This window comes from Malaclemys terrapin, chromosome 1 (assembly GCF_027887155.1).
Source record: "Malaclemys terrapin pileata isolate rMalTer1 chromosome 1, rMalTer1.hap1, whole genome shotgun sequence".
In the NCBI taxonomy this organism is placed as follows: Eukaryota; Metazoa; Chordata; order Testudines; family Emydidae; genus Malaclemys; species Malaclemys terrapin.
Genome location: NC_071505.1, coordinates 54,830,581 through 54,856,472, shown reverse-complemented (window position 1 = coordinate 54,856,472; position 25,892 = coordinate 54,830,581). Strand labels below are relative to the sequence as shown.

At 40.1% G+C, this 25,892-nt stretch overlaps 1 protein-coding gene across 6 annotated transcripts in view; it reads right to left on the bottom strand.

The window, feature by feature from the left end:
* The window catches only part of PPHLN1 (periphilin 1), a 123,156-nt gene that overhangs the window by 89,614 nt on the left and 7,650 nt on the right, over positions 1–25,892 (bottom strand). For 2 of the 6 annotated variants that reach the window (XM_054024504.1, XM_054024533.1), the window contains exons 2-6: positions 10,514–10,563; positions 8,094–8,185; positions 6,858–6,914; positions 4,073–4,243; positions 1,274–1,335 (exon numbers count right to left, since the gene is read on the bottom strand). In XM_054024504.1, the coding sequence (XP_053880479.1) occupies positions 1,274–1,335; positions 4,073–4,243; positions 6,858–6,914; positions 8,094–8,185; position 10,514 (383 nt within the window). In that variant the 5' untranslated portion in view covers positions 10,515–10,563. Of the gene's footprint in view, positions 1–1,273; positions 1,336–4,072; positions 4,244–6,857; positions 6,915–8,093; positions 8,186–10,513; positions 10,564–19,623; positions 19,692–25,892 lie in introns of all 6 variants that reach the window. The other 4 variants (XM_054024542.1, XM_054024551.1, XM_054024513.1 and 1 more) reach the window with 3 other exon arrangements.

Genomic DNA, 25,892 nt, shown 5'->3' with positions numbered 1-25,892 from the left:
CAATGGGTGCCTGTTACTTTCCACATACATTCTACTACCACGGGTCTACTTCTCATATGCCAGTCTATTAGAATAAAAATATTTACTGCACTTCTCTATGAATGAAGCTATCAAACACATGAAAGACACTGTGAATACTAGCATTTAGCATCTGTCAAGGAGTTTTATTCCTAGTAAGTATTATTAGAATGAAGAATAATTTGAGAAACTGAAGAAGAAGATTCTTTTCAAAGACACTTTTCACACATAAGTCAGTTAGACTACAGACTGAGGAATCTGTACAATAGGAACAGTTCTCCCTGTTTCTGTGTCCCAAGCACATATGCACCATGTGCATATATTCATGCAGTAACCTTATTGTGACAAATGAAGGGGGCAGGAGGAAGCTCCCTTTTATAAACACCCAGCCAGCCAATTAGCTATAAAGTCCCTCTTGGTGGCTGTTCTCTGCTTGCTTTACCTGTAAAGGGTTAAAAAGTCTCCCTGGCTAGGTAAAAGAAAGACAGTGGGCACCTGACCAAAAGAAACAATGGGAGAGCTCGAACTTTTTAAAATTGGGAAAAAACTTTCCCTTTGTCTGGTTGTTATTGTTCTCCAGAGAGTGGAGACACAGAGCAGCAGCGCTATAAGCAGCTTTAAAACAAAGTATGAAAAAGCATCAATTCATACTTCAACGCTACTTATCTGAAACCCCAAATATGTAAGTAATCAGGGAATGTCTAGAAAGACACGATTAAGGTTATTTCTTTTATTTCTTATTGGCTGGTGGACTCCTCTGTGCTAACCCCAGATGCTTTTGTTTTGGCTTGTAACCTTTAATCTGAACCTCAAGAGAGCTATCTTGATGCTTAATTTTTGTAATTGTTTCTTTTAAGATCTAACAAAAAGCCTAAGTTCCAAATGTATTTCCTCTCTTTTTGCGTTTAATAAAATTTACCTTTTTTAAGAACAGGAATGGATGTTTGTGGTGGGGGGTTTCATCTTCCTCTGCAGCATAGGGAGCAGATCACAAGCAGGTTGCACTAGTGTAAATGGTACATTTTCTGTAACTTGAAGTCTTTAAACCATGATTTGAGGACTTCAGTAACTCAGCCAGAGGTTAGGGATCTATTATAGGAGTTATTATTATTATCCTTTACTATCTTTAGACTAACGTTTCCTAGCTGTTTCCTGGGAAACGTCCCAGTTCAGTGTGAATCTACTGAGTATACATCTTTTAAAAAGTTGGCACTGAATGCAAAAAGGGATTCATTTTATAAAATTACATTAATACCTGTACTCAGGCTGTCGACTTATGGAATAGTCTTCCCTTGGCCATCTGTATCCTGGGTCCTCCTACAACATATGAAGAAGAGATGGTTATATGAAGTTTAACATAAGAACGGCCCTACTGAGTCAGACCAAAGATCCATCTAGCCCAGTATCCTGTCCTCCGACAGTGGCCAGCGCCAGGTGCCCCAGAGGGAATGAACAGAACAGGTAATCATCAAGTGATCCTGTCGCTCATTCCCAGCTTCTGGCAAATTGAGGCTAGGAACACCATTCCTGCCCATCCTGGCTAATAGCCATTGATGGACCTATCCTCCATAAATTTATCCAGTTCTTTTTTGAACCCTGTTACGGTCTTGGCCTTCACAACATCCTCTGGCAAAGAGTTCCACAGGTTGACTGTGCATCGGGTGAAGAAATACTTCCTTTTATTTGTTTTAAACCTGCTACCTATTCATTTGGTGACCCTAGTTCTTGTGTTATGAGAAGTAGTAAACAACACTTCCTTATCTACTTTCTCTACATCAGTCATGATTTTATAGACCTCAATCATATCTCCCTTTAGCCGTCTCTTTTCCAAGCTAAAAGTACCAGTCTTATTAATCTCTCCTCATACAGAAGCCGTTCCATATCCCTAATCATTTTTGTTGCCCTTTTCTGAACCTTTTCCAATTCCAATATATCTTTTTTGAGATGGGGCGACCACATCTGCACACAGTATTCAAGATGTGGGAGTACCATGGATTTATATAGAGGCAACATGATATTGTCTGTCCTATTATCTATCTGTTTCTTAATTATTCCCAGCATTCTGTTAGCTTTTTTGACAGCCGATGAACATTGAGTGGATGTGTCCAGAGAACTATCCACAATGACTCCAAGATCTCTTTCTTGAGTGATAACAGCTATTTAGACCCCATCATTTTATATGTATAGTTGGGATTATGCTTTCAAATGTGCATTACTTTGCATTTATCAACATTAAATTTCACCTGCCATTTTGTTGCCCAGCCACCCAGTTTTGAGAGATCCTTTTGCAGCTCTTCGCAGTCTGCCTGGGTCTTAAGTATCTGTAGTAATTTCGTATCATCTGCATATTTTGCCACCTCACTGTTTATCCCTTTTTCCAGATCATTTATCATGTTGAATAGGACTGGTCCCAGAACAGATTCCTTGGGGACACCACTATCTATCTTTCTCCATTCTGAAAACTGGCCATTTATACCTACCCTTTGTTTCCTATCTTTTAACCAATTACCAATCCATGAGAGCACCTTCCCTCTTACCCCATGGCAGCTTACTTTGCATAAGAGCCTTTGGTGATGGACCTTGTCAAAGGCTTTCTGAAAATCTAAGTACACTATATCCACTGGATCCCCTTGGTCCAAATGCTTGTTGACCCCCTCAAAGAATTTTAGTAGATTGGTGAGGCATGATTTCCCTTTACTAAAACCATGTTGACTCTTCCTCAACAAATTATGTTCATCTATATGTCTGACAATATTGTTCTTTATTATAGTTTCATCCAGTTTGCCTTGTACTGAAGTCAGGCTTACAGGCCTGGAATTGCCGGGATCACCTCTGGAGCCCTTTTTAAAATTTGGCGTCTCATTAGCTATCCTCCAGTCATCTGGTACGGAAGCTGATTTAAATGATAGGTTACAGACTACAATTAGTAGTTCTGCAATTTCACATTTGAGTTCCTTCAGAACTCTTGGGTGAATATCATCTAGTCCTGGTGACTTATTGCTGTTTATTTTATCAATTTGTTCCAAAACCTTCTCTAATGATACCTCAACAATATAGATGTATGATACAATTAGGAATAAATAAAAGTTGGTTACTATCTACCATGTTACAAAAGCATTTAATAGATTTATAGGACGGAATTTTAAAAAAATCTTTCAGAGACATTTTCTCCCACTATTTGTCCATTTCTCCCCACTCCGCTCACTTTCTTCAAGACCACCCATACACACTCATTCTTCTCCTCTCTTCACATCAAAAAATTGTAATATTATATACTGTGAAAAGTAACAATATTAAATCCAAATCAGGACTGAGTCTCAACAATAAGTAATCTTTATTGTGCCATCTTAGCAATAATGGGAAAACTGCTAGCTTGAAATTTTGTATATTTCAAATTTTTGAATAAGACAGGGAGGTACCTGTTTTTCAGAAATTATCACTGATTTTGTATCCACAAGAGCAGGCACACATGATTGTGATTCATATCACGGAATTCAACTATGTATTACTGCCCTTGCAAATCAGGCTAGATGGACAAGTGCCAGAAAATGAACTGCATTTATTTGAGCCCATTAACTTGCACATACAAGCATCTGGGATGTGTGGAAGAACTCTCCAAACCACTTATAAGCTCTCCACCTCAAACCCATGTAGGAGAATGGGCGAGGAAAACGAAAGACAGACAAGGCTTCTGGCCACTTATGTTCTACCCAAACAGACAGGGATACAGCACTGCTGTGCACTCCCGGAGTAGCTGCTGAAGTGCAGGCAAATGAGAATGTAGTGTCATTATCCTCCAATCATGACAGACTTAGAAGCGAAAATGACTGCATGCACAGTACTGTCAAAAGCAAAATAAATAAATAAATAATTAATTAATTTAAATAGTTTTTTTCCTTTAACCTTTCAGTTTAATTATTTACAATAATATTGAATAATAATGTTCAGGGAGAAATTATTTTTGAGATGACAATGTCTCTAATTGTGCACACAGATTCAAGCATGAATGAAAAGACAAGCAATACGTTCATGGGAGAAAAATCAAGTTACGTACCCCTCTATGTGGTGGGCCACTTCTTCGTTCATGGGCAAAACTGCGGCCCTCCTCATAGTCTCTGTAGTCAACATGACTATAATCATCATATCTACTGTAACTTCCTTCTGCAGGTCTATCTAGTAGTGGTGGTTTCTTGGGTGCAACATTAACTACTCTATGGTAGTCATCCTAAAAATACAAAAGAAATATAATTTTCACAACAGACTTCCAGTAGTAAAACACAAAAGTTAAAAAAAGGGGGGAGGGGTGGGAGCACATGAATGTGGTTATTCCAAAAAATATTGAATGGCAACATTCTTAAAAAGGCTACATACTTAAGTGTGGAGAAAACATGAAAGAAAAGCAGCAAGTAAGTCTGATGACGGATAACACATTACATTTACATGGTGTCTAATCTGATGTAGCATCCCAGTCATCTTGTGTTTATAGGGAAATGTCACAAAAAGTAATCTGAGAGTAGTCTTTAAAACCCTAAAAATAAGGTCTCAATTTTTTAAAAAAATTACTCCAGTTTATATTTCTTATATGCTTTGATACCAATTTCAGAAATGACAGCAATAAAGAAAGTTGTCTTCTGCAATGCCTCACAAATAAGGGCCTGTCGATAAATGTAATTTATTATTTGAATGCCAATAGTGTACTCAAAATACAGAACATAGAGGAGGTAGTGCTTGCTCAAAAGAGATCAATCTGAATAGAGAAGTAATACAATTCTGACACAATGCAGTAGATCACCAGAGGATGCATTCAAGTGAGTGTTTTAATGCTTGCATTTTTGTTTTATTTTTTCTAAATAAGTTGCAACACTGACAATGGATTTAAAGTGAACAGTGTCTTATCTCTGTTTTGTTGGAACGTATAATTCTTCCATTACAATTCCTTCAGAATAAAACTTAATATACCAGTTATCAATTCAAGAGATGTCCACCCCTCAAGTGTGGTTTAGACTGGCTGGACCACTTTGTTCCCCTTAGGTTAAACAAGTATTTTTTTTTTTGTTTGTGTCATGATGTATGGATCTTGAATCCAGGCCCGCAAGGTCTATGAGAGCAGCCAAACTCCACTCTTCCACCCAGCAGCCTGCTGGCAATAGCTTGCCTGAAACCCATGAAGCCCAATCCCAGTGTGAGGCTCCGCCCTTGTGTGTCGATTGGCAGAGTCCCAGAGTGGTTGGCTGGCCCTACTTAAGCCAGAAGTAGGAACAGGAAGCTGCCCAAACAACTGGGCTCCACCCTGCTCTGGACAGTGTGTCTTGTACTTCCCGGCCCTGCTACCCATAGGTACTGACTCCGTGGGGAAAAAATAGGGGTTTTTTAGCACCCACAGGGCCAGATTAATCTTTTGTGGGCCCCACCCCCCCACCCCCACTCGGCCTCTTCCCCCCACGGTCCCGCCCACCGCTCTGCTTCTTCCGAGGCCCCACATGCCGCTCCTTCCCGTCCCCACTTGACCTCTTGGCCTTTTTCAAGTTGTAGTCACAATCTAATGCTTTGAAACTTTCAGCAGGAAGAGGTATATTAGGATCACACACTGTTAATATATTATAAATAAACTTGCTGACGGCCCAGCAAGTTTACTAAAGATCAGTTACAGACACCTAATGAAAAAAATTAAATCTCACTCCATAGACTAGATACAATGTAGAGGCCACACGTATACAAAATATCACAGGGCTTGATGAACCATTGAAGGCAAACTATCTCGTGACATACCATTCCTAACATATACATTAGGCTTATGATTTGGTGGCCCTGAAAGAACATATGGTCTGAAGCTATGTAGAAGTATTCACTCTCCCACTCCACCCAAAAGATTAAATCACAAAACTGTACCAATGACATATAGAAAACACTACTTTAAAGTGTTCCAACAGTCAGAATATTGTAAAGGTGTGAACAATATTGTGCAGAGTATGGGCAACCCTGCAAAATCCTACTGTCTGGCATTTTATCATTTGCCAACATCTGAGATCTCATTCTACAATAGACTTTATTTTGATATGTTACGTTCACAGTTTCAGGACCAAGCTTAAGGCTCCTGTTCTCTGGAATAGTAGAGACAAGCCACACAGAGATATGCCAGTCATTAAAAATTGACATGAATATTATTCCTGGGCTGGAATATTTTATCTCCTTATCGTCTGCCATGAAGACTGATTATTATGAATGTACTAATGATATTTTGCATGACCATCCAAAAACAAAATTAAAAAATACTCCTTGCCCTGAGCAAGTAGAATTTTGCAAGTCTAGATGTGACACTCAGTGGTGATGAAGGAAATTGCCTTTCAGTAGCTACCTCAAAGCAACAGAGCAGAACCAGAAGAAGCCACACATCCTAGCTTCATAGTATAATAAATTGAGATTGACAAACCAAAGTTTTGCCATTAATTTTTTCGGGAGGTATATCAGTAGACTCTACTGGTCATGCCATTCTATTTTGATGTTATTTGGAATATAAACCTACAGTTGGGGTACTTGGTTCAGTATGTATGAACCTCTTGTATGATAATATTATTATACCACTTCAATGCTCAGAGATTTTTCCTTTATAACTAACCTTAAGCATAAACCTCCATAATGTGTATGCTATACTTGTTTCCTAGAGAGTTTGAAGGACTAAGAATTTTGTAATGGTTACATTAAGTTAGCAAATTGTTAGACAAACCAAATGTTACTTTGTTTAAAAAAAAATCTAATATCTGTAAAAGTCCATCTGCCTTTCCTTTTGTTCTATTGCTGATAAGACTACTTGAGGAGCAACTGAGTATCTGACTAAATACCCTGTTCAAACTTATCTGGTTTCCAGTTTGTTGAAAATGGAGAAATTTTGCTGACTCCTGTAAAGAAAGTTAAAACATCACACAACAGCCAAAACACCAATACACTGATCAACAGAAAGAGAGAGTCATATACACCTTGTGACACTAGATACCAATACCAGTAAGTTACAAAAAGTGCAGGCTGAGAATATGTGATGGGAGGGTGAAATAAGATAAAAGGTAGCCCAGGTCAACTGAACAACCACTAAATCTCCAAGATTCACTAAGAAGGGGGGGAGGACATAAAGTAGACAGCAGAGACTGATACCTGAGGTTTTATGTTGCCAAATACATACTGTGTACCCTGTAATCAGAATAATTTAGAAAATGTTCTTTAAATTCTATTTAACTGGAACAGCTCAAAACCTAAATTTAAGAGTGATTTTGATTTCTCTCTTCTCCAGATATTCAGATATAGAAGAAAATAGTTTACCTACTTTGTTCTTTTTTGTAGAGTTTTGTAAATGTTTGTGTTTACTTTTAGAGACCTAAAATAGGTAGCTGAAATTCTAATTTTAGAACTGAGAACAAAATGAGTTTTGCAAACAGACCACTCATTAACTATACTGTTTCCTTTGTAATTAATGTCCCAATAAGTATCTAATAGGCAGCTGCTGCTAATTTGTATTTTCAATACTTAATGTTTAAACTTTTGCTTAAACCTTTGCATCCAGCAACAGCGTTGTTTCTTACTGCTCTACATAAGCCCTTGAGTTCACAATCTCAGCACCTCAGTCCAGTTTTAAAATTTGATAGAGAAAGCAAAAAAACCCCAACCAACCAAACAAAAAAAACAATTATTTCCAGCAAATTGTATAGCCTCAATAAAACCTGGAAGAATCTGAATGGTCCATGTTTAACTGCATACAAAATATACTGAACACTTATGTACAGCAGATTATCTACTTGAAATGCTTCCCAGGGCATATCACCCTGATTCTATACAAAGAGCCATGTTGGCAGACTCATCATCCATGTGGAGTCCAGTTAACTTCATGGGACTCACAAATTCACAAGGTCTGCCCAAGCAGATCCATTTGCAGGATCAGTACCTTAAATGTTATTCCACAATATGATCTCTGAAAATGGAATTAAATGATAAGAAAAAAATTTAATGAAAAGATTCAGGCTTTAATAAGTACTATTTTTTAAAAAAAAGTACAAGCCCCATATTTAAACAATATAGCATATACTTACGTCAGAATGAATTCTTGGTGGGAGTCGTTCTCTTGGAAGTCTTTCATACTCATATCGTCCTTCAGACCACATTTCATCTCTTCTGTATGCCACTAAAGATAAAAATTCAAGCAGACAAAAATATACATGTTATGCACAGGTAAGAAGCAAGAAGTATCAAAATAAGAAGTCTCCTATTTGTCCTAATATAACATATTATGCACAGAAAGAAAAAGCACTACATTCTTTTTGAAAGGGCTTAATGAACACTGGACACTGTCCAGCTAAAAAACTGAAAAGGAGTATTGTCTATTGTTTCATAAAAAAGTATTAGACTGGAAATCTGATGACATCTTTGCTCTAAGCCTCCAAAATACGAGACTATTTTGAAAACTTGGTAAATATGAATATTTTCATAAAAGTTTGATATACCAGCCTGTTAAAAACCCAATTATTTACTATTCTGACAACCATTTACTTTCTCCATACCTGAACTGTGTATGTTGTAATTTGGAACGAAAACAGTCTTTGCTGAGGCTAAGGCCTTTGCTAGGCTGAAAAAAATCTTGGTTTGACTTTTATAAAGTTGTGCATTGTGCAGTTCAAAAAAGCCCTATTGCATGTGTAGCAATAATTAGGAAAGTGAGTACATGTTGATTCAATTAAATTATAGGGCTTATTCATATGATGCACAGGATAGCAGCACTAGGGTGGCCAACTTTCTAATGTCTGAAAACCGGACCTTCTGCCCCACCTCTTGCCCCGAGGCTCTGCCCACAGCTCCACCTCTTCATGAGACCTCGCCCACTGCTCCACCTCTTCACACAAGGCCCCATCCCCTGCTTGCTCCTCTTCCCCCCACTCCTCCTGTCACTCACTGCTCTCCCCATCAACTCCAGTGTGAGCAGCCCCCAGGGACTTGCAAACCCCAGCTGCAGCAAGCCGCCTGGAAGTGAAGATCAGAAGAGCACTGTGGCTGCACAGGAGCAGCCAGGCAGCCCCATGCCTCCCTCTGCGCTGCCTGCCCAGCAGCCCCCTTCCCCGCCTGCTTGAGCCCTCCCCACCCCAGAGCTGCCTGAGAGCGTAGTCAGGGGAAGCGGCATCTGGCAAGGCAGCTTGCATACCTTCCTTCCTGGGGAATGTTCCATGCCCACTGAGAGTCCTTACACCACTCGCCATAGGTCCCTGCTCTCGGTCTTCCACCGCAGCCCTGGAAACTGCACTCCTCAGAGGGACTGCCTGCAGCCCGAACTAGTGCATATGTGCTGACGCAGCAGCTGCACTTCAGGCCCTGGCAACAGGCTGTCACTCCCGTGGTAACCAGACTTTTAGTATCCAGTCAGTACATCTGACCGGACACTGCCAGTTTCCCTGTTCAACCATACTTTCGAAGACGGGACACCTAGGAACCTTAAGCAGCACTAGTCCACTATACACAGCTTACAATCTCCACTTGTACAAAAGCCTTCCCCACCAACCCTGCACACAAATGTTACTGCAACATTAATATTGCACAGTTAAAATCACAGCCAGGAAATGCAAAAAAAAAAAGTATTTCACTCCACTTTCTAATAAGGTTGAACAATTCCAAAATATTACATTTCAATTTCCACTTAGCCTTTCTATGGATCAGTTTAGCCATCTGTAAAATTACAAAAGCATGATACAGAACTCAGAAGAGAGCTGTGAAACTCAGCATGTTTAATGTGTTTTTAAAAATTGTGGTCTCTGACAGAATGCAAAATCTCTTTTTCTTGGAATTAAATTAATTAAAATTTCTATTCTTAAATAATCTGTATAAAGTGTATCCAGGTTGGAGTACAACCATTACTGTAATAAGAAAACCTCACCATCCAGCGTGTAACATAATTCACCAAACTTAAGAGATCCAGTAGGAAGTGGCAAAAAATGACAAAAACAGTAAACCCCAATCTGCAATGTATTTTGGGATGGATATAGAAATACAAAAGAAAGACACATAAATTAAATAAGAGTTTGCTGAAATTACATTTAAATTCTTTTCCTCTTGGGTAATGATAGTTCCAACTATTAAAACTGAATCGTCCAATGGGGGGGGGGCAGGAACAGCCATAGGAGACCTATGATTCCCACAGTACAGATCCTGTACAAAGTCTTTAATGAGGAAAGTCTTTGATAAAGAAAGTAAGGAGCAGGACATGCCAAAAAGAGACAAACCCACCAACGTTTGGAAGGTGAGGACCTATGAAACTTTCTGGTGTAACCTCATACTAGGAAAAACACCAAACAAAAACAAAATCAGAAAGCAACTGTACTCAGGATTTTTAAAAAAGAGTAACCACAAAAATCTGGTAAGCTTATTTATTGCACTATTTCTTAACTGTTACCACAAGTAGTACTAGTTTAGCTATATATATTTTGCAAAAGAGCACAAACAAAAACTTTGTATCTGTACCACTTACTTTTGGGTCTATTTTATCAATCAGTATTTGAAGTCCCATTCAATTAGTTCCTAAGAAATTAAAAACAAAAATACATTAGCAAAAAACAAAAAAACCCACCAAAATACAAAACAGAACAAAAAAAAAAACAAAAAAATCACCAACTACACATTTAAAATACAATACTTTTGCTTTCTCACTATTAGTTTTCACTAAGAAAATTAATCCATTTTTTTAAAAATCCAAATCCTAAAATGATGGGCTAGAAGAGATCCAGTGCAGAATGGTCCACTATCCTACACCAATATGAGATGTAGCCAGTCAACTCAAAGGGTACGTCTACACTTACCGGAGGGTCCGGTGGCAGGCAATCGATGTTCTGGGATCGATTTATCGTGTCTGGTTTAGACGTGATAAATCGATCCCGGAAGTGCTCGCCGTCGACGCCGGTACTCCAGCTCAGCGAGAGGAGTACGCGGCATCGACGGGGGAGCCTCCCTGCCGCGTCTGGACCCGCGGTAAGTTCGGACTAAGGTACTTCGAATTCAGCTACGTTATTAACGTAGCTGAATTTGCGTACCTTAGTCTGAAGTGGGGGCTTAGCGGGGACCAGGCCAAAAATATCTAATTTCAATGTCTCAACCTTCCACAGCCAATTATTCTAGTCACTTGACTTATCTGCAATATTATAGCATTTTGGCTGTTTTAATCTGATTAGAAAGACAGAAATAAGAACCAGCAACATGTGACCAACCAGCACTCCAGACTACCAGTGGCTCATGAGACACAGCTTAAGAACCATTAGTCCAACAGCGGATCTCAACCTTTGGGGTCCCGACCCCATTTTAATGGGATCATCAGGGCTGGCATTAGACTTGTTCAGGCCCAGGACTGAAGCCTGAGCCCAACCATCCAGGGCTGAAGCCGAAGCCTGAGCCCCAGTGCCCGGGACCGAAGCCGAAGGCCCACTGCCCGGGGCTCAGGCTTCGGCTTGAGCCCTGGATGGCGCGGCTCAGGATACAGCCCCCCACATCTGGGGCTGAAGCCCTCAGGCTTGGGCTCAGGCTTTGATACCCTTTCTCGGGGTTATGTAGTAATCTTTGTTGTCAGAAGCGGTCACAGTGCAATGAAGTTTGAGAACCCAACATAAATTTTCCCTTTGATAATTTTAAACTAACTCCCTAGGAGATAGCACTTTCCCCAGCTGTATGAAGTATTTGTACGCAATTATAGTTTCCACCATTTGAGCCAGTCTACATTAGAATTACAAATGAGTCAGGGGACCTATTTACAACTTGGTTCCATTTTAGAACATAGATGGAATTTTAACCAAGTTCCATAATCAGGACACGTCCAAAAATTTGGCCCAGTTACAGAATTTAGTTAAGAGCCTGTCTACTCTGCTAAATAGAACTGTGTTGTAACTAGGTCTACTCTGATTTGGTTGTAACTGAACTGGATAGGCCCTTTGTCATCCTCTCTCTAAACTTTTCATATTAAGTGTCAAATTTTGTAAGGTGCTTAGCACCCTCATCCAGGGCCGGTGCAAGGAAGTTTCGCGCCCTAGGCGAAACTTCCACCTTGCGCCGTCCCCCCACAGCCCTGTGGCAGCTCCCCGCCCCCCGGGGAGCCGTGCGGCAGCTCCCCACCCCAGCTCACCTCTGCTCCGCCTCCTCCCCTGAGCACACCGCCCCCACTCTAATTCTCCTCCCCTCCCAGGCTTGCGGCGCCAAACAGCTGACTGGCGCTGTAAGCCTGGAAGGCGGGAGAAGTGGAGCGGCGACCACGCGCTCGGGGAGGGGGCGTAGCAGAGATGAGCTGGGGTGGGGAGCTGCCGTGGGGGGGGTACCTTATGGAGGGGAGGAGTTGCCGCAGGGCTCCCCACCCCAGCTCACCTCCGCTACGCCCCCACCCCGAGCACGCCGCCCCCGCTGGCAATGACAATAATTGCATGGAGCGGCCACTGCGCTGGGAGAGGGAGTCTGAGCTGCACATGTCAGCACGCCGCCGGCAGCCCAGCCCAGGAACACCGTAAAAAAAAAAAATTGGGGGCACCGCTTTTTGGAGAAGTAAGTAATTTTAAATTAATCTAAGATACGTCGACTTCAGCTACGCTATTCTCGTAGCTGAAGTTGCGTATCTTAGATCGATTCCCTCCCCGCAAGTGTAGACCAGGCCTTTGTTCTTTCTATAGGCTGAGTGCATTACACCCACCAGAGGCTCTTACATTCCTCCCTTCCCCTCCACAAGCTCCCTATGTTCCACCATCCTATTCCCGCTATTTCAGGGACTCCCTGCAACCCCATCCCTCCTCTCATGCCAGTGACTCCATGTGTCCCCCATGTCTACCTTTCAATTTTTCCAATTTTCACCAAAATCCATAAGGTTCTGGCCATTGATGCTTAAACCATTCCCTGAAATTTTGGAATTGATCAGATGTAGCACTCAAAAGTTACTGGATTACAAACAAACGCCATCAAATTGAGTGTAAAGCCTTCCTTTGCTTGATCATTTAAGCCACTTCTGGCACTGAAAGGTGTGTAGTTGGCAATAAGCATTTAATGCCACTTGCTTGATGCAGTGATCAAAAAATCCACTCGCCTGTAGTCTTATCAGTTTTCACTGCTACTGCTCTAAACACTGTGGGCAGTAGTGAAAGTGGGAAGAATAATCATAAATATTCTGCTGCTGCTTAAGAATGCTTTGAGCAGAAGCTATCCACAGCATAGCAGCCCTCAAAAAGAGAGGCCAAGAAAGGAATAGAGAAAGAGGAACCCACTGTGAGCAACCAGGTTGAATGAATGATAGAATGCAGATACACACATATATGATGCCCATCACATCAGTGAGGAAACTTGGAGAGACAACGAGTAGCAGGCACACTTTCCACCAACTCTCACAAGAGTGAGGAGGCTCTGCAAATGGAGTGGGGAAATTGAGAGAATGCTTCCTCTGTCACCCAGCAACAGAGGGAGATAAATACAGACACACACTAGACAGAGTCTACTATGAAAAATTGAACCTGCAAGCAGTTGGGGCGATATCCTCTTCTTTCCACTCACAGAGGAAAGTATTAGAGAATACTGTCTTTTCACCTGGGCTTTGTCCCTGTATAATGGGGCCCCTATTCCTGACTCTGGATAGTAGGTTTAATCCTACAGCTTTTAGGTATCTGGTGAAATTTCCACATCTTAGACCATCTGTGACTGGATAGGAATGAGTAGGCAGACAAATAAACTGAAGGGATAAGACAGAATAGGGAAGTGCGATATAGACAAGGAAATAAAGAGGAAAGAGAAAAGGAGAGGAAGTAGTGAATACACTGCAGAAAAAAAAACAGAAAAAAGGATGAGACACTTAAGACAACTCAATAAAAACACACTATGATCTACTATAGGGAAGAAGAGGGGAAAAAAATAAAATGAAGTCAGGATGAGAAAGATGCAACATCAAAAGCAAGAGAAGTGTTGTAGGTTATATTTTTACAAAATCATTAAATAGAAAGTTCACTTGCAACATGGCACCACTGAATACAATACACACAACTGTTTTATTCCTTTAAGCAAACAGTTACAGCCTGAGGCAGAGACAAAGAAGAATTTGCCATTTAAAGGGACTGAATTTGAAGGGAGCATTACCCTAATATCTTTCCTATAGTCACTGACAGAATTAATGATTAAATAAATTCTGTCATCTTTTTATTTCCTCCAGCAGCTTCATTAGTGGATTCATGTCTCATTTTCAAATAACAATTGCTTGTACATTGTAGTATTCTTGTCCTTGAAAATTCTCTGTTGCACAAGCTAAAGTCCTATCAGCATTTATAAAGTGCTTATCAGTGTGGTATATACTGGCTGTACATGTATTAAAAAAAATGTCAAGAATCATCAGTAAAAAAAAAAAAGATGCCAAGAATCATCATTAAAATCTACTCATGGTTGAGAATGTTATGAAGTAAATTGATTTAATTGGACTGATAAAGATACACAAAGCAGTGTTAGACACTTCATGAAAATTTCAAAACAGAACTATTTTAAATTTTCATCACAAAAGCTACTTAATTTATTCAACAATTTATATATACAATCATAAAATTAAACAGCATAATTTATTTTGAGTTACAAAGGAAATGAAAAAAAAACTTCTATTGACTTCAGAGGAAGTAAAATTGAGTCTTTATTCTCCTTTGTAATTGAAATATTTTGTATTTATATTGAAGTTTTCCTTTAAAGGAAATATTCTGTTCCAAGTAACTTCAACTGTAGAAGAGGCCACAGGTCTTTGTATCTAGGTATTTCTAATGCACCAATTACTGTGATATCTGAATGATAGGTAGGATAAAGTTTACAGAATAGTGACTAACTGAAAGTCTAAACTTCCTTTACCTTTTGCTGATTCAGCATAAAAAAAGTAATTCTATGTAGCCCAACATCCCAGTCAATTTTAAGTGTAATGCCTTTATAAGGTTTAGCACAAAAACTATGCTGTATGAGCATTATTAAGGAAAAAACAAATTTGGATTAAAAGTTAATAGGCTTTAATACTTTTATTACAAAAGAAAAATGGTCTTCCTAAGGGTTATTTAAAGCATTCATGTGCTGAAGCGATGTGCACTAATATACATTTGTAAATAAATAGCTGAAGACTAAAATTTTCAAATAAGAGCTAACTTTAAGTTCCTATGTGTGGGATTTTCTAATGACTCAAGGTGGTCAATCTATTTTGTTTATCAAAAAGAAGATTAAGGGGTGACTTGATCATAGTCTAAGTATCTACATGGGGAACAGAAATTTGATAATAGATGGTTCTCAAATTTAGCAGAAGAAGATACATCAAGATCCAATGGCTGGAAGTTGAAGCTAGACAAATTCAAAATAGAAATAAGGCACTTCTTTTTTTTTTTTTTTAACCATAAGGGTAATTAGCCATTGGAACAACTTACCAAGGGTTGTGGTAAGAAATGTCATGGTTGTGGTGATCATTTTTAAATGTAGATTGTATGTTACCATAAAAGATATTTTCTAGTTCAACCACAGCTATTGGACTTGGAGCATGAATTAATTCAAGGAAGTCCTTTGATCTGTGTTATAAAGGTGTTCAGACTAGATGATCACCATGTTCCCTTCTGGCCTTAAATCTATGAATGAACAAAGATTTAAAAAGATGAAATGAGATTTTCAAAAATGCACAAGAACATAGGCACTTTAGAAAATTCTTAACTAGCTAAATACAGACAGGCTCCTATTTTTAAAAATTTAGCCAAAAACTTCATTCATATGAAGGCAGATCATACATTTTTTTGGTCTCCTGCACAAATATCTGTTGATATTTGGAAAGTTTCCAATCAACAGATATTGGCTTGGCCTATTTTGAATCCTGCTTTAACAACACATGCCAATCATGAAATTCTCCAAATCAGTGGGGCTACTCACATTAGTAAGGATTTGCTGAATCAGACCCTAAGATTGTAATACACCTCTACCTCAATATAACGCTGTCCTCAGGAGCCAAAAAATCTTACAGCGTTAAAGGTGAAACCACGTTATATCGAACTTGCTTTGATCCACCGGAGTGTGCAGCCCCGCCCCCCTGGAGCATTGCTTTACCGCGTTATATCCGAATTCGTGTTATAGCCAGTCGCATTATATCGGGATAGAAGTGTACTATAATCACCTGTCCTCTCAGTATAATAAAATTGCTCACAAAGTTGGATACTGTATATTTTGTCTTGTATCCAAACATGTGATAGATATTGACTGTGCTGCATGTACTAATAGAGAACTTTGACCTCCATAATTTTTCTAATACAGTATACTCCTGGGTTTCTGAAACCTTATTATCTGAATCCCATTATTTCTGGATAATACAGAGGTTCAGATAATAGAGCAGAGACTCCCTGCCAGGGAAGGCCATCCTGCTACTGAATGGCTCCTGTGACAGTGCAGGGAGCACTCCACAGCTCCACTGTCCATGGGAATGAGTGAGTGGGGCCATGACAGCGGAGCTGAAGAGGACTCCCTGAACTGCCTCTGGGCCGGTGATACCTGATCTCTGCAGTTGCAAGGTGTAGAGAAGGCTACTGTTCTGACCAGGGATCTCTGCTCTGCCCCACCAGGACCGCAGCCTCTCCCTGCCCCTGGCGCGTGCAGTAATCCAGGGAGGGTAGGAGCATGTCGCATGTATAGAGATGATGTTTGCTTATTTCCTATAGTAATGTGTTGTAATGTAAAAAGGCCCAAAAATCTATTTCCTAAAAACAGGTTTGACAATAATCAAGAGAGGCATGGTAAAGTATGAGTAAAGTGAAGTGAGACAATTCAGAGATAAGTTAAGGCATAACCCCAGTTCATGTTGTAAACATGTTTTGGTCCTAATTGGTTTTTACAAATGTTTTAAATAAAATGTTAATGTTTTGGAAAATGCTACCTATAATGCTAGTTACTGGTCTGGCATTGAGGCAGATGTTAAGATGATGCTTAATGTTAAACAGCCAATGAGAAAGTAGAAAATATTTAATTACGGTTATGGAAATAAATATATGGTAAAAGGAGGATTTAATGTTAATTAATTAAGTGGCATTATTATAGTTGATTATAAAAAGGGTAGTAGGTTGATGTTAGATAGGCACGCCAATCCCCCATCAAGGTACCACTAAAGAATTATATCCGCACTTCTCATCCAGAAGCTGAACAGATATGCATGCATCTTTTCACTTTAGAATGCGAGTATAAATGCAGTGCATGATCATATTGTAATGCCTGTTTGCTTAAACTATTTTATATTAAATAAAATCCTTAATTTTATCATTCACCGTGTCATTCACAGTCCTCCACTAAATTAAATGATCTGTAACTACCCTGGAGGCGCAAACCTTAAGGAATTCAGTTTGGTTTTATTTCTTATGTTTAAACTAGTAACTGGAAACACATAAATCAAAGGTTACAAGAGGCAACGCAGGGAGCCCTCTGCAGCCCCACTGTTATGGGAGCGAGCAGGGCTGTGACAGCAGAGCTGAGGAGGGCTCCCTGCGCTGCTGCTCCTGCCCTCTCAATTATATGAACTCCCAATTATTCAAATAAAATCCATGTCCCCCCCCGCTATTCGGATAATTGGGAGTATACTCTACTGTGCTACTTAGGCCTGGTCTACTCCTAAAACTGAGATCAACCTAACTACATTGCTCAAGGCTGTGAAAAATTTCATACCGTCTGGGATGTAGTTAGGTGGACCTAATTGCCATTGTAGATGCAGCTAGGTCGACAGAAAAAAATCTGCCATTGACCTACTTACTGCCTCTTGGAGAGGTGCATTACCTACTTCAATGGAAAAACTCCCATCAATGTAGAAAGCGTCTACATTACCGTGCTACAGTAGTGAAGACACACCCTTATTTATTTACTGTATAAGTTTATATTGCATGCGTCAGAGGTGATTGCTTTTACTGAAGTGTTCTCTCAACTAATGGTGTTTCGCCATATGTGGGAGACGAATTCTATTAATACTTTATAACACAAGCTGCCCCTTTGTGGCTTGCTGCCAAGAATCAGAGCAAGCAGATTATCACAGCAATAGGTCTTGCTTTGTGCTAGTGCAACAGACCTAATAAAAATGGTTTCCTTCTCCACAAAATAGAGTAGGATTATGAGGCTCACTTGGAAGTTTTAGGTTTATGCTTAATTTTTATTCCAGCTTTTCCTCTTCTCAGTAACATGAATAAAATGGAGGGATTGAGATACATGAGTGACAGCCATCATTAACTTTTGCAATAGTAATCTTTTCTCTATGGGTTTCTTGTTGAAGGACAGCACCTCAGGAGGAACCCTAGAATTCTCCTTTTATGGCACAAGGTGGGGAGTTATCTTCTCACCGAAGTGATGGCACTTGGCATTTTGCACCCTCTCCTTCTTTTGTATTAGTCTTTAGCTGGTTTAATCCTCTACCTATTATTTGCATTGGTAAAAATTTTAAATATGAGTACTATATGTTTGTAAGTAGGCGGTTGGGAAAAAGAGATTGGATACATTTTGAAGAGAGAAGTATGGTGCTAAAGGAAAGAGATTTGGAAATAAGTAAAAGAAGGGAGAGGGGAAATCGCTATCTCCTCCCCTGCATAAGAACATAGGGAAGGAAATGAGGGAGTAGAAGAGAGAAGAAAGAGGAAACAAACGGTGAAAATAATTCATGGAAAGATACATCATGATTAAGGATATGATTTTCGGCACGGGTATTTTTATTAAATAGACAGGACATAGGCAATAAGTCAATAAATCACAAATGTACACAAGGCAGCATTAGGAGCTAGCAAATGGGACAACTGCAAAGCTAAGTTATGGGCAGCGGGGCTTGGGCTTCAGCCCAAGCCCCATCTGGCGGGGCTGAAGCCTGAGCTGAAGAAGTGGACATCTGTTAAAGTCACGGAATCCGTGATCTCCCTGACCAAATCATATCCTTGGTCATAATCTAATGCAGGAAAGAAAGGGAAAGCATGGAGTGGAGGTAGAAAGATAAAAATACAGAAAAAGGGAGAAAAATTACATTTTTAAAGACGTATTAAAGAGAAAACTGATTGCCAAATTACAATTAAATACAGTAAACAATACAAACTTGTTTTATTCCTTCATCTTACAGGAGTTATATTCTGGGGTGAGTGGCTTGGGTGTATGGCCGCACATTTATTTTTTCACCTGGTTATCAAGCATTGGGTATATTTTTCAATTCCTGATGTTTATTCTGGTAAACAGGCAGCTCTATGTCTTTTGACAACTACAAGCAGTGTGACAAAGAGGAAAAATAAATTAAGCTACTTCACCTATTCCATGGAGACTAAACCTTCCATCATAGTTATGATTTTTCCACCTTCTTGTACAAAAACCAAACAGTTTTGCCCACAATATCTGGGATTGCATTCACTGCTCTCTAATCCAGAAACTGAATGGAGGCATTACCCCAGATTTTTGAGTCATTCTCATCCTGGTACCATTTTTCAAGTTCTGTGGCCGCTGAAAATATCAGTGGGAAGGCAGTGCTGCTGTACTAGAAGGATCTCCCCATCAAACTCTCTGCACTTCCTTGCTTGTAGAATAATGGGTAGATATTACTGAACAAATTCATGATACTTCAGACCCTCAGACCTGATGCAAACTCTCCATCATGAACTTAAAGTTCCTTGAATGTAGTTTTCTTTGCAGTTCTCTCCAACCTAGAGTGAATGATTGGGTATGTCAATTTGGGAAACCCACACACAATATGATTCACTGGCAAAGAACTTTGTTAACTCCGAGGTAAGGTTGCCCAGTGGTATATGGTGCCCTTGCAAAACATTCAGTTCAGCAAAACTCAAAACTTCTGAAAATCAGGAAATACAGAGTTAAGGTACATACCCACACAACCTTAACTCTGTCACCTATGGAGCTGGCAATAGACACTTGGGGTTAGCTGCACGCACTGCAGCTGCATTCACTGATAGGTGTAACTGTATTGAATAGGTTTCAGAGTGGTAGCCGTGTTAGTCTGTATCAGCAAAAATAATGAGTATTTATGGCACCTTAGAGAAAAACAAATTTATTTGCGCATAAGCTTTCGTGGGCTAAAACCCACTTCATCGGATGCATGCAGTGGAAAATACAGTAGGAAGATATATATACACAGAGACCATAAAAAATGGGTGTTGCCATGCCAACTGTAACAAGAGTAATTAATTAAGGTGAGCTATTATCAGCAGGAGAAAAAAAACGTTTTTAGCGATCATCAGGATGTCCCATTTCCAACAGTTGACAAGAAGATGTGAGTAACAATAGGGGGAAAAAATTAGCATGGGGAAACAGTTTTTACTTTGTATAATGACCCATCCACTCCCAGTCTTTATTCAAACCTAATTTAATGGTGTATTGGAGTATTGCAACTCTTAGGTCTGTAACTGAGTGACCAGGGAGGTTGAAGTGTTCTCTGACTGGTTTTTGAATGTTATAATTCTTGACGTCTGATTTGTGCCCATTTATTCTTCGGTTTGACAGTCTCTATGCAAAAAAATAAATTACAGACCTAAAAGTCGCAATGCTCCAACAAAAACACTTCAAAAACAGACTCCAACAAGAAACTGCAGAATTGGAATTAATTTGCAAACTAGACACCATTAAATTAGGCTTGAATAAAGACAGGGAGTGGATGGGTCATTATACAAAGTAAAAACGGTTTCCCCATGCTAATTTTCTCCCCTACTGTTACTCACACCTTCTTGTCAATTGTTGGAAATGAGCCATCCTGATTATCACTACGAACGTTTTTTTTTCTCCTGCTGATAATAGCTCACCTAACAGCTCACCTTAATTAATTACTCTCGTTACAGTTGGTATGGCAACACCCGTTTTTTCATGTTCTCTTTGTATATATATTTTCCTACTGTATTTTCCACTGCATGCATCCGATGAAGTGGGTTTTAGCCCACGAAAGCTTATGCTCAAATAAATTTCTTAGTCTCTAAGGTGCCACACGTATTCCTCGTTCTTTATATTGGACAGTGGAGAAATTAGATGGAGCAGCTTGGAAGAGTTGTGACTGTGATATGAGGTGACCTGAGGAGGATGCAACCCTCTGTGGATGCGTGTGATCAAAGGAAACAGGTACACCAGTACCTTGAAATATCCAGTATATATCTCATTTCAGCACTACTGTGTGTAGCCTGTCTCAGTAGCAGGTAAGGGGTCTTCTGGCCATGGGACTGTCAGCAGTTAGGTGGGAGATGAGCATGGTCTGTGAGGTTAACGAAAGGTAAGTGTAAGTATGGTGTTAGATGGTATTGTGTGCATAAGGGTGAAGAAGTCATAAAATTTAGCCGATGTGTTCTTTCTGTCTATGCTACAGTGAGCGCTGCAGCTGTGCCACTGTAATCCTGTAGTATAGACACTTACTATACAGATGGAAGGGATTTTTCCATTGATGTAGGTAATCCACCTCTTTGAATAGCAGTAGCTGCATCTACAACACGGGTTGCGCCAACCTAACCACAGTGCTCATGGAGTGAAATTTTTCAAAGCCCTGAGCATTGTAGCTAGATCAATTTAAATGTACACCAGGCCTAAGTGTTTGAGTGTATGACAGATGTAGAGGCAGTTCCTTTTCAATGCAGTACAAAGGCATTGTGGATATATATTATGGGTATTGGGACATCATTCTCAGAGGACACAATTAAGGCTGAGTATTTCCTGGTTTTAGAAATCGGAGTTTGAAATACCTTAATTCATTCCTAGTTTTCACAAGTCTGAATTTTACTGAACTCAGCATTCTGGAAGAACATGATATATCTTAACTCTGCATTAAGTAAGTTTATTTATCAGTGAATTTTCTAGTTTTGTTTTGTTTTTTTTAATATAATCAGAAATGTTGTTGGTAGGTGTTAGTAGTCATTTAGGCATTCTAATTAACATAGATGTGCAGCTGAGACACTGCTGTGGCCAGGCAACAATAATAATACCTGAGAGACAAAGCGGGTGAGGTAATATCTTTTATTGGATCAACTTCTGCTGATGAGAGAGACAAGCTTTTGAGCTTATACAGAGCTCTTCTTCATGTCTGGGAAACATACTCAAGGCAAGTCTACACCACAAAATTAAGTTGACCTAAGTTACGTCGACGCACAACCACTGCAGTTTTATCGGCTTTACACATACACATTATGGTCCTTGTGTCAGCGATGTGCATCGTCACCAGGAGCGCTTGCACCGATTTAACGGACAGTGTGGGGCATTGTGGGATGGTTCTGAAAGGCAGCAACAGTCAGTCAATGTAAGCAACACATTATCTACACTGAGGGCTAGTCTACACTAGAAGCGGTACAGTGGTGCCGCTGCACCGATGCAGCGGCGCCACCGTAGCACACCCGGTGAAAACGCTCTCTGCCAATGGGAGAGAGCTCTCCCATTGACATAGCTCTGTCTACATCGGCGCCTAGGTCAGTGTAACTTATGTCACTCACAGGGGCGGTTTATTGACATCCCTGCACGATATAAATTATACCAACATAACCTGTAGTATAGGCAAGCCCTGACACTGCGTCCAACTAACTATATTGACTTAAGCGCTACGCCTCTCACAGAGGTGGAGTTATTAAGTCAGTGTAGTGGGTGAGTGAGTTGCATCTGTGGGACCTACATTTTAGTGTAGAGGCTTACAGAGTTAGGTCAGCATAAGATGCCATATGTTGACCTAACTCAGTAATATAGACCAGACCTCAGAGTGTCACACCTAAAATACAAGGTGGAACATCTTATTTAGCATAAATAATTAATACAGATGTCAAGGGACCATTCAGGGTAAAGTGGCCCATTAACACCCCTCCAATCATAAGGGGAAAAAGGAGGGAAGAAAGGTAGGTGGGGGGTGTAAGTGGCTTACAGATTATTGTAATAAGACATAAATCCAGTGCATCTATTTAGTCCATGATTTTTAGTGTCTAGCAAAGTTATGAACTTAAGCTCCCTGGCTTGTCGTTTGAAAGTGTCGTGCAAGTTTCCTTTGAGGATGAGGACTGATAAGTCAGATATAATCACTTAGTGATCATGGCCACAACAACGCTGCATGAGATACCACCACCAATCTCTTACATAGCACTTTTCATCAGTAGATCTCAAGGATAGAAACATTATTCCCATTGTATACATGGGGAAACAGAGGCAGAGAGAGGTGAAATGACTTAGCCAAAGTCACCCAGTAGGCAAGTCAAAAAATCAGGACTAGAGCCCAGGTATTCTGAGTCTCAGTCTACTGTTCACTACACCAGCCAACATAACTGCTTTGTGATTCCAAAAGATCACAACACCAGCCCACACACTTTGTTATAGTGGAATGGGAATAATGGTCATGCTTTGTAATGTTTGGATTATGTAGCTGCTAATAAGACTAGTGAGAGAAACCTCAGATATGGTCTATGTCCCAAGAACCTGACAGTTTTATTACACAGTGGGTAAAAAAATTTCACACACACAAAAACTTCAAAAACAGACTCCAACGTGAAGCTGCAGAATTGGAATTAATTTGCAAACTGGATACCATCAGATTAGGCCTGAATAAAGACTAGGAGTGGTTAGGTAATTACAAAACCTAAACTTAATTTCCCCCTACTGTTAATCACACCTTCTTGTCAACTGTCTGTAATGGGCCACTCTCTTATCACTTCAAAAATTATTTTTCCTCCCTTGGTATCCTGCTGTTAATTGATTTATCTCGTTAGACTGACCTCACACTTGGTAAAGCAACCCCCATCCTTTCATCTATTTATACCTGCTCCTGTATTTTTCACTTCATGCATCTGATGAAGTGAGTTCTAGTCCACGAAAGTTTATGCCCAAATAAATTTGTTAGTCTCTAAGGTTAGTCTCTAAGTCTCACAAGGACTCCTCGTTGTTTTTACAGTGGGTACAGTAATTAAGTACACCTCTACCCCGATATTACGCGACCTGATACAACATGAATTCGGATATAACACGGTAAAGCAGCACTTCGGCGGATCAAAGCAAGTTCAATATAACGTGGTTTCACTTATAACGCGGTAAGATTTTTTGGCTCCTGAGGACAGCGTTATATCAGGGTAGAGGTGTATGTGGAAGAAGACTAGGATATGTCTGTCTCCTCCCTCGTAACGTATACAGGCCCACCCCATCACTGCCAACTCACCTTCCCCTTCCCCTTCCCATCCCATATAGCAGGGGTTCTCAAACTGGGGATCAGGACCCCTCAGAGGGTCGCGAGGTTATTAAATGGGGGGCTGTGAGCGGTCAGCCTCCACCCCAAACCCCGCTTTGCCTCCAGCATATATAATGGTGTTAAATATATAAAAAAGTATTTTTAATTTATATGGGGGGGTGGTCGCACTCAGAGGCTTGCTATGTGAAAGGGGTCACCAGGACAAAAGTTTGAGAATCACTGACATATAGCCACTAGCACTTTAGAAGCCAGGGGTGTACAAAAAAAGCATTAGTAGAATCTGTAAACTTCAAGAAAAGTGGGGGGGGGGTTATGTTTTTTTGGAGGGAGAGGGCTGTATCTCAAGAACCTCTTGCTCAAATGACTCCAAATTTGGATCACTAAACCTATCCCGCTCCCCCAACGAGGAATATCAAATTTCAAGACAACCTGTACCCTTATACAGATTTTAGAGCACTAAGAAGAATCCTCCTTTAATCAGAAAAAACTTCCTAATCTTAACATAGTAGACCTGGTGCTTCACTATAATACTGTATGATATTAATCATCAGTAAGGCTACAATTTTGTCATGGAGGTCACTTGTCATCTGAGTGGGTATTTCCATCCCCCCTCCCCAGTGCTTAAGAAACATGTGATGTGCATCAAGTATGCCTGTGCTCAACTCCCCAGCCTCAGCAGTGTGGTTTTGATGCAAATGACCCCAAATCTGGTTCACTAATACTACCCTCCTCCCTCATGAGTAAGGCTACAAATCTGTCATAGAGAACACAGATTCCATGATTTTACGAGACTTCTGTGACTTCTTGAAACCTCCAATAATTCAGCCCCAGGCAGCGGGGCTGGGGCTTCGGCTTCAATAAATCCACGATTTATCATTCATTGCCCATGCCCTGTCTGTGAATTTTAATAAAAATACCTGTGCAAAAACCATAGCCTTACTCATGAGGCACACCAAATTTCAAGGCAATCCAAGTAACAGTACAGATTTTAGAGCATCTAGAAGAGTCAAGCTTTAAACAGAAAGCTGGCCTTACCCTTAACTATAAGTTCTGTTTTCTTTGTTTTATTGACACTGTTTATTTTAATCTCCATATCAATACAGAGTACAACCATGGCACTTTAGAGCATAGACCACATTCATGGCAGTGACAGACTTCGGCTTGGCATGCTCCATGTACGTGGCAGCATCTTGGATCACGTTCTCCAAAAATACCTTTAGGACCACCCCCACCCGAGTCTCTTTGTATATCAGGCCCAAGATGCACTTCACACCTCCACAATGAGCCAAATAGCGAACAGCTAGCTTCATAATGCCTTAAATGTTCTCTCTCAGTACCTTTCCATGGCACTCAGCAACTCCTTTGCCACATCCAGATACGTCCACTAAGTTTACAGACAAAGCGTTAACTATAGCATACCTGGCAGTTCAGTATGATATTGTAAACTGTCAGTCAAGTCAAAGATTCTCTGAGTCTTACATGAAAGTGATTCAAGAGCAAGTCAGACAGAATTTCTGAGAACATTTTATGAAAGGTAAAAGAAAGAGCAAAACTTGGTGATACTACAATGCCCAGTGTTTTCAGAATGGTCAGTGATACCATCTGACTTCGTTTTACTTTTTTACATCATGATACATAGGACTTGCCATACCGGATCAGATCCACGGCAATCTAGTCCACTATTCTTTCTCTGACAATGGTC